At 64.2% G+C, this 9,093-nt stretch overlaps 1 protein-coding gene and 1 long non-coding RNA gene across 2 annotated transcripts; both read right to left on the bottom strand.

Annotated features, from left to right (window-relative positions):
- Positions 1-382: 382 nt before the first annotated feature.
- On the bottom strand, positions 383-5,047 carry MRPL4 (mitochondrial ribosomal protein L4; the record flags this gene model as incomplete). Its single annotated transcript, XM_032204956.1, has 6 exons — positions 383-500; positions 615-724; positions 808-914; positions 1,554-1,671; positions 2,945-2,996; positions 4,869-5,047. Coding segments are annotated over 6 exons (684 nt in total), but the record flags the coding sequence as incomplete, so codon positions are not given.
- Positions 5,048-5,068: 21 nt separating this feature from the next.
- Positions 5,069-6,633, bottom strand: LOC116500072. Its single transcript, XR_004254263.1, has 3 exons — positions 6,598-6,633; positions 5,791-5,818; positions 5,069-5,106 (listed from the first exon to the last, which is right to left on the bottom strand). It is a non-coding gene; the product is annotated as an uncharacterized LOC116500072 (long non-coding RNA).
- Positions 6,634-9,093: the final 2,460 nt, after the last annotated feature.

Raw genomic sequence — 9,093 nt, 5'->3', positions numbered from 1 at the left:
GCACTTTAGGGCACTTTAGGGCGCTTTAGGGCACTTTGGGGACTTCTGGGGCGCTTTGAGGACGCTTTGGGGCACTTTGGGGATGCTTTGGGGCATTTTGGGGGTGCTTTGGAGAGCTTTGGGGTGCTTTAGGGTGCTTTGGGGATGCTTTGGGGACATTTTGGGGTGCTTTAGGGAGCTTCGGGGGCGTTTTGGGGTGCTTTAGGGTGCTTTGGGGACACTTTAGGGAGCTTTGGGGGCATTTTGGGGTGCTTTGGGGATGTTTTGGGGACTTTTTGAGACATTTTGGGGTGCTGTGGAGGCTTTTGGGACACTTTGGGGACGCTTTGGGGACACTTTGGGGAAGTTTCAGGGACACTTCGAGGACGCTTTGGGGGTTGCTTTAGGGACATTTTGGGGACACTTCAGGGCACTTTTGGGGGCTCTCACCTATGACAGGGATCAGGGTGATGGTTTTGAGGCCGGCCACGGCTTTTTCGATGTTCTCCGGCATCTCATCGCTGGGGAGAAAAGGGAAAATTACGCTTTGGGGACACCGGGACAGGGTTTGGGGACACCGGGATGGGGTTGGGGGACACGGGGGGGGGATAATGGGGTGACAGGGGGGGGCTCACACGTCAACGATGAGCACGGAGCTGCCCCAGTGGCGGTACCGCGCCAGGTCCTGCAGGTACCGGGGGTCGGCCGTGGGCATCTCCAGGTTGTCCACCACGTGCAGCTGGTCCTAGAAAAACCCCAAATGTCAGCGGGGGACAGCCAAAAACCCCCCTTTGGGATGGATTTGGGGTTTTTTGGGGTCTCCCGTACCTGCATCAGCTTGACGGTGAGCGCCACCTTCAGCCCCAGCACCCGCACCTTCATGGGCAGCATGTAGTAGTAGCTGGTGGGGCCCCGCGGGCCGTGCGCGATGCCACCTGTATGGGGTCGATTTGGGAGGTCGGGGGGGTCCTAAATTCGTCCCCCCCCAAAAAAATAGGGCCCCAACATCCTAAATGGGGGCCCCAACATCCTAAATTGGAGCTCCGACACCTCAAATGGGAACCCCAACATCCCAAAGGAACTACAACACCATAAAGGAAACCCCCATACCCTAAATGGGGACCCCAACACCCCAAAAGGAGACCCCAACACTCCAAAATAGGGCCCCAACATCCTAAATGGGGGCCCCAACATCCTAAATTGGGGCCCCAACACCCCAAATAGGGGCCCCCACACCCCAAAAGGAGACTCCAACACCCAAAATAGGGACCCCAACACCCCAAATAGGGCCCCGACATCCTAAATTGGAGCCCCAACACCCCAAATAGGGGCCCCCACAGCCCAAAAGGGGACCCCAGCACCCCAAATAGGAACCCCAACACCCCAAATAGGGACCCCCACACCCCAAATAGGGACCCCAACACCCCAAAGGAACTACAACACCATAAAGGAGACCCCCACACCCTAAATGGGGACCCCAACACCCCAGAAGGAGACCCCCAACACCCTAAATGGGGACTCTGGGGCGCTTTGACAGCCCCCTCCGACCCCAAAGACCCTATGGGGTCACTCACCCCCCCGCCACAGCGGGGATCGGATGCTGCCGTGCCGCGCTCGCCCCGTCCCCTTCTGGCGCCACGGCTTGCGCCCGCCGCCCCGCACCTCGGCGCGAGTCTTCACCTTGGCGTAGCTCTGGGGGGGGGCAAATTAAAATCTTAATTAAAATCTTAATTAAAATTAAAATCCCGGGCACCGGGACCACCCCCCGAGCCACCCCAAATCTCCAAACCCGCCCCGGTCACCCCGAGGTTTGTCCGTCCTACAAAATTCCCTCTTTTCGCTGCCTAAAGGTGTCCCGCTGGCACCCAAAGGTCTTCTTCTCGCCCCAAAATCTGCCCTCTCGGCCCCAAAATCCACCCTCTCAGCCCCAAAAACCTCCCTCTCAGCCCCAAAGCTCTCCCTCTCACCCCAAAAACCTCCCCACGAGCCCCATAACTCTCCTTCTTGCCCCAAAAACCTTGCTCACCCCAAAAACTCCCTCTCACCCCAAAAAACTCCCTCTCACCCCAAAACTATCCCTCTCGTCCCAAAAACCTTGCTCACCCCAAAAACCTACTTCTCGCCCCAAGAAACTCCCACTTGCCCCAAAGCTCTCCCTCTTGCCCCAAAAACCTCCCCCCGAGCCCCAAAAACCTCACTCATGCCAAAAAAGTCCCTCTCGCCCCAAAAAACTCCCTCTCGCCCCAAAAAACTCCCCCTTGCCCCAAAAAACTCCCCCTGAGCCCCAAAACTCTCCCTCTTGCCCCAAAAAACTCACTCTCACCCCAAAAAACTCCCCCTCACCCTAAAAATCTCCCCAACATCTCCCTCTGCCCCAGAACCTTTTCCTCCGCCCCAAAACCTCCCCCCCAAACCTCTCCCTCTCACCCCAAACCTCTCCCCCAAACCTCTTCCTCTGCCCCAAAACCTCCCTCTGTCCCCAAAACCTCCCCCCCAAAGCCTCTCCCTTTCACCCCAAAACCTCACCCTCTGCCCCAAATCTCTCCCTCTCACCCCAAACCTCTTCCTCTGCCCCAAAACCTTTTATTCTGCCCCAAAACCTCTCCCCCAAACCTCTTCCTCTGCCCCAAAACCTCCCTCTGTCCCCAAAGCCTCTCCTTCTCACCCCAAAACCTCTCCCTGTCCCCAAAACCTCTCCCTCTGTCCCCAAAAATCCTTTTCTCTCCCCCCAGACCTCTCCCTCTCCCCCAAATCTCTCCCCCTCACCCCAAAACCTCCCCCTCCCACCCCAAAACCTCTCCCCCTGTCCCCAAAACCCATTTCTCTCCCCCCAAACCTCTCCCTCTGCCCCAAAACCTCTCCCTTTGCCCCAAAACTTCCCCCTCTGCCCCCAAACCTCTCCCTCTCCCCCAAATCTCTCCCTCCAACCCCAAATCCTCCCCCCCGACCCCAAAACCCCACTCACGATCCTCTTGAAGTTCTTCTGCCACGTGGCCACTGCGTGTAGGATGTCCAGCCTGCGGGACACGGGGTGGGGGCATCACCCGGGGGTCCCCCAGTGACCCCATACCCCAAAGGGGACCCCAACACCCCAAAAGGAGACCCCAGCACCCCAAATAGGGACCCCAACACCCCAAAAGGAGACCGCAACACCCCAAATAGAGACCCCAAAGCTCCCCCTAGACCCCAAAGGTGACACCCCTGACCCCAAAACAGCCCCCTCCAACCCCAACCCCCCCACACTCCGATCCCAAAACAGCCCCCCTCCAACCCCAAATCCCCCCTCCAACCCAAAAAGCCCCCCCTCCAACCCCAAATCCCCCCTTCCAACCCCAAAATCCGCCCCCTCTGACCCCAAAAGGCCCTCCCCATGACCCCAACCCCCCCCCTCCAATCCCAAATCCCCCCCCGACCCCAAAACAGCCCCCACCGACCCCAAACCCCCCCCCTCCGACCCCAAAGCTCCACCTAGACCCCAAATCCCGACCCGAAAAGCCCCCCCTCCGACCCCAACCCCCCCCCCTCCGACCCCAAATCCCCCCCCCGACCCCAAACCCACCCCCCGACCCCAAACCCCCCCCCTCCGACCCCAAAGCTCCACCTAGACCCCAAATCCCGACCCGAAAAGCCCCCCCTCCGACCCCAAACCCCCCCCCGACCCCAAAACGCCCCCCCTCTGACCCCAAATCCCCCCCCCGACCCCAAACCCCCCCCCAACCCCAAACCCCCCCCCGACCCCAAAAGCCCCCCTCCAACCCCAAATCCCCCCCTCCAACCCCAAAATCCGCCCCCTCTGACCCCAAAAGGCCCTCCCCATGCCCCCAAAACCCCCCCTCCAACCCCAAATCCCCCCCCGACCCCAAAACAGCCCCCACCGACCCCAAACCCTCCCCCCCGACCCCAAAGCTCCACCTAGACCCCAAATCCCGACCCGAAAAGCCCCCCCTCCGACCCCAACCCCCCCCCCTCCGACCCCAAATCCCCCCCCCGGACCCCAAAATCCCCCCCTCCAACCCCAAATCCCCCCTCGACCCCAAAAGCCCCCCTCCAACCCCAAATCCCCCCCTCCAACCCCAAAATCCGCCTCCTCTGACCCCAAAAGGCCCTCCCCATGACCCCAAAAGCCCCATCCCAACCCCAACCCCCCCCCCTCCGACCCCAAACCCCCCCCGACCCCAAAACAGCCCCCACCGACCCCAAACCCCCCCCTCCGACCCCAAAGCTCCACCTAGACCCCAAATCCCCCCCTCCAACCCCAAAATCCGCCCCCTCTGACCCCAAAAGGCCCTCCCCATGACCCCAAAAGCCCCATCCCAACCCCAAACCCCCCCCCGACCCCCAAAACAGCCCCCACCGACCCCAAACCCCCCCCCCTCCGACCCCAAAGCTCCACCTAGACCCCAAATCCCGACCCGAAAAGCCCCCCCTCCGACCCCAAAACCCCCAACCAACCCAAAAAGCCCCCCCTCCAACCCCAAATCCCCCCCTCCAACCCCAAAATCCGCCCCCTCTGACCCCAAAAGGCCCTCCCCATGACCCCAAAAGCCCCCCTCCAACCCCAAAACCCCCCCCTCCGACCCCAAAAGCCCCCCCTCCAACCCCAAATCCCCCCTTCCAACCCCAAAATCCGCCCCCTCTGACCCCAAAAGGCCCTCCCCATGACCCCAAAAGCCCCATCCCAACCCCAAAACCCCCCCCCTCCGACCCCAAAAGCCCCCCCTCCAACCCCAAATCCCCCCTTCCAACCCCAAAATCCGCCCCCTCTGACCCCAAAAGGCCCTCCCCATGACCCCAAAACCCCCCCTCCGACCCCAAATCCCCCCCCCGACCCCAAATCCCCCCTCTCCGACCCCAAATCCCCCCCCCCCGACCCCATAAGCCCCCCCTACCTGGGCGCGATGGCGAAGACGTCGGGGTGCAGCTGGGCCAGCCCCAGGCGCTGGTGCTGGGGGTGCCGCAGGGACCCCACCCACGCCTGCGCCGAGACCCCCCCCGGGGCCACCGGGACACCGCAGGAACGCAGCAACGGGGACCGGGACGGGGACAACGGGGACAACGGGGGCGGCGGGGGGGACGGGGGGGATGGGGGGGGTTGGGGGGACAGGGGGGGTGTAGGGGACGGGAGCTCTGTTGGGGGATGAGGGGATGGGGGCGGTGATGTCCTCGTGGTGTGCCCGACCCCAAAGCCACCCTGACCCCAAAGATGTCCCCAACCCCATATCCATCCTGTTCCCAATGTCCCCAGCCCCATGGCCCCAGTGTCCCCAGGGATGTCCCTAACCCCATGGCCACCCTGTCCCCATGATGAGCCCGACCCCACAGCCATCCTGTCCCCACTGTCCCTGACCCCAAAGCCATCCTGTCCCCATGATGACCCCAATCCCATGGCCATCCTGTCCCCAAAGATGTCCCTGATCCCACAGCCACCCTGTCCCCAATATCCCCGACCCCAAAGCCACCCTGTCTCCAATGTCCCCATGATGTCCCCGACCCCACAGCCATCCTGTCCCCAATGTCCCCAGCCCCATGGCCACCCTGTCCCCAAGGATGTCCCTGACCCCAAAGCCATCCTGTCCCTAATGATGACCCCGACCCCACAGTCACCCTGTCCCCAATATCCCTGATCCCACGGCCACCCTGTCCCCATGATGACCCCGACCCCACAGCCACCCTGTCCCTAATGATGACCCCAACCACGATGCCCCCCTGTCCCCATGCCCCCCCCATCCCCCCAACGCCCCCCCAGTGTCCCCCAGTCCCCCCAGTCTCCCCAGTGCCCCCCCATCCCCATCCCCGTCCCCCCCCACTCACCTCCGCCGCTCCCGGTGCTCGCCGCCCCCTGCGGGTTCACGGCCGTCAGCGGGACCCCAGCCCCAAGGACCCCCCCCAGCAGGCCCCGCCCCCCTCCCCACAAGCCCCTCCCACCTCTCCAAGCCCCGCCCACATCCCAAGACCGCCGCCCACCCCTCTGAGCCACGCCCACCCCACACAGGCCCCTCCCACCTCGCCCAGGCCCCACCCACCCCTCCAAGGCCCTCCCACCACTTCCCAAGCCCCACCCCCCTCCCCAGACCACGCCCCCCTCCCTAAGCCCCTCCCACCAACTCGAAGTCCCTGCCCACCCCAAGCCCCTCCCACCACCTCACAAGCCCCGCCCCCTCACCAAGCCCCTCCCACTACCTCCAATCCACGCCCACTTCCCCAAGCCCCGCCCACCTCTCCAAGGCCCTCCCACCACCTCCAAAGCCCCGCCCCCTACTCCAAACCCCCCACCCCCCGCAAGCTCACCTCCACCCCCAAGCCCCGCCCCCTCCCCAAGACCCTCCCACCACCTCCAAGCCACGCCCACCTCCCCACGCTCCTCCCACCACCTCCAAGCCCCCGCCCACCTACCCAGACCACGCCCACCTCCCTACGCCCCCACTCCAAGCCACGCCCACCCCACACCGGCCCCTCCCACCTCCCCCAGGCCCCGCCCACTCTTCCCAGCCCCCCACCCCCCGCAAGGCCACCTCCACTCAAGCCCCGCCCACCTCCCCCAGGCCCCGCCCACCTCCCCCCAGCCCACCCCCACCCCCTTCCAAGCCCCGCCCACCGCCCCCAGGCCCCGCCCCTCACCCGCGCGGCCCGGGCCCAGGCCCAGGCGGCGGCGGCGGCTCCGCGGGGCCCGGCGCGGAACATGGCGGGGGGAGGGCGCCTGATTGTGACGTCACGGAAGGGGAGGGGCCTGGCGCGGCGCGCGCGGCGCCCAGTGATGACGTCAAGGATCGAGGGGCGGAGGGGGGCGGGGCTTCCGGGGAGGCGGGGCCAGCGCTCCCAGTACGGCCCAGTGCTCCCAGTATCGCCCAGTGCTCCCCGTATCGCCCAGTACTCCCAATAACTCCTCCTCCCCAGTGCTCCCAGTACGGCCCAGTAGCTCCCAGTGCTCCCAGTATGCCCCACTATCCCTAACAATCCCCCATCCTCACTGCTCCCAGTATCCCCTAGTACCCCCCAGTGTTCCCAGTACCCCCCAGTGCCCTCCAGTATCCACCCAGTGCTCCCAGTGCCCCCAGCAACCCCCTATCCCTACTGCTCCCAGTATCCCCAGTAACTCCCAGTGCTCCCAGTACCCCTAGTTCCCAGTGCTCCCAGTATGCCCAGTGTTCCCAAGCAGCCCCCCAGTACCTCCCAGTACCTCCCAGTGCTCCCAGTACCTCCCAGTGCTCCCAGTTCCACCCAGTATCCCCAGTGCCCCCAGTGCTCCCACTAACCCCCAGTGCTCCCAGTACCGCCCAGTGTTCCCAGTACCCCCAGCACCTCCAGTCCCCCCACTATCCCCAGTGTCCCCAGTGATCCCAGTGCCTCCCCCCAGTATCCCCCAGTCCCTCCAGTACCCCCAGTATCCTGCAGAACCCCCGGTGTCCCTGTGCTCCCAGTATCCCCAGTGCTCCCAGTATCCCCCAGTCCCCCCAGTATTCCCAGTACCACCAGCGCCTCCCAGTGGCCCAGTGCTCCCAGTACCTCCAGTGCCTCCACTATCCCCGGTGCCCCCAGTCCCTTCCCAGTCCCCCCAGTATTCCCAGTACCACCAGTGCCCCCCAGTGGCCCAGTGCTCCCAGTACCTCCACTATCCCCAGCCCCCCAGTACCCCGCCCAGCCCCCCAGTATTCCCAGTACCCTCCAGTGCCCCCGGTACTCCCCAGTATCCCCAGTACCCCCAGTAGTGTCCCCCAGTAACCCCACGTACCCTCCAGTGCCCTTGGTACTCCCCATTCCCCCCCAGTATCCCCAGTATTCCCAGTACCACCAGTGCTCCCAGTAATCCCAGATACCGCCCAGTACCCCCAAGTCTTCCCAGTCTTCCCAGTACCCCCCAATCCCCCCGGTGCTTCCAGTACCCACCAGTCCCCCCCCAGTCCCCTCCAGTTCCCCCAGTACCACCAGTGCTCCCCAGTTCTCCCAGTACCTCCACTATTCCCAGTGCCCCCAGTCCTCCCAGTATCTCCCACTACCCCCCAGTCTCACCAGTGCCCACAGTTCCCCCAGTATCCCCCAGTATCTCCCAGTCCCCCCAGTAACTCACAGTCCCCCAGTACTCCCCAGTGCCTCCCATTCCCCCCCCAGTGTCCCCCAGTACTCCCCAGTACTCCCCAGTTCCCCCAGTATCTCCCAGTCCCCCCCAGTTCCCCCAGTACACCCCAATACCCCCAGTTCCCCCTGTGCCCCCCAGTATCCCCCAGTCCCCCCAGTACCTCCCAGTCCTCCCAGTACCTCCCAGTCCTCCCCAGTTCCTCCCCCATCCTCCCCCCCCTAAAAAAAAAAAAAAAAAAAAAAAATCTCCCTCCGGAAGCATAAAATCCCCCGATTCCCACCCAAAAATCCGGGGGGCGGGGGGGGGCCGGGACACACCTCCTATCCCCGCCCCCCCCCCGGGGAACCCCCCCTCCCCAAATTATTTATGGGGAGGGGGGGGCACACCCCAAAGATGCTCCAACACCCCCCAAAAAAAAAAAAAAAAAAAAAAAAAACGGGGGGGGGGAGGGAGATGGGGAAAGGGGGAGGGGATGGGGGGAGGGGGGGGGGGGGGGCGTCACCGACCCCCCCCCCCCCCCCCGGGGGCGGGGAGGGCCCCGGGGCCGCCCCACCCGGAGCCGCCCCCGCGCACATGCTGGGAGCGGAGCGCAGCCGGTAAGAGGCGCCGCGAGCCCCCCCCCGTGGCCGTGCCCCGTGCCCCGTGCCCCCCCCATCGGGCCCCTTTACCCCCCGACCCCCCCCACCCAAAAAAAAAAAAAAAAAAAAAAAAAATTAGGGTCCTCCCCCCCCCGGGTTTCCTAAAAACGAGGCGCCAAATTCGCCCCCCCCCCCCCCCCTCCCCAAAATCCGGTTCACGGGTGGCGACGTGGGTGGGGTTTTTTTTTTTTTTTTTTTTTTTTTTTTGGGTGGGGGGGGGGTTGGCGGGGAGAGGAGGCGGCCCTGCCCCCCCCCCTTTCGGTGCCCCCCCTCCCCCCCCCCAAAAAAAATAAATAAATCCGTGCGGATTGCGGCTGCCCCCGGCCCCTCTATTAAGGGGGGGTGCCCAAATTTGGCGTGCGCCCCCCCCCCAAGTAAAGGATCCGACCCCCTCCCGGCTCC

Source organism: Aythya fuligula, chromosome 30 (assembly GCF_009819795.1).
Source record: "Aythya fuligula isolate bAytFul2 chromosome 30, bAytFul2.pri, whole genome shotgun sequence".
Lineage (NCBI taxonomy): Eukaryota > Metazoa > Chordata > Aves > Anseriformes > Anatidae > Aythya > Aythya fuligula.
Note: the sequence above shows the minus strand (reverse complement) of the source record. Positions and strands in the feature narration are given on the sequence as shown.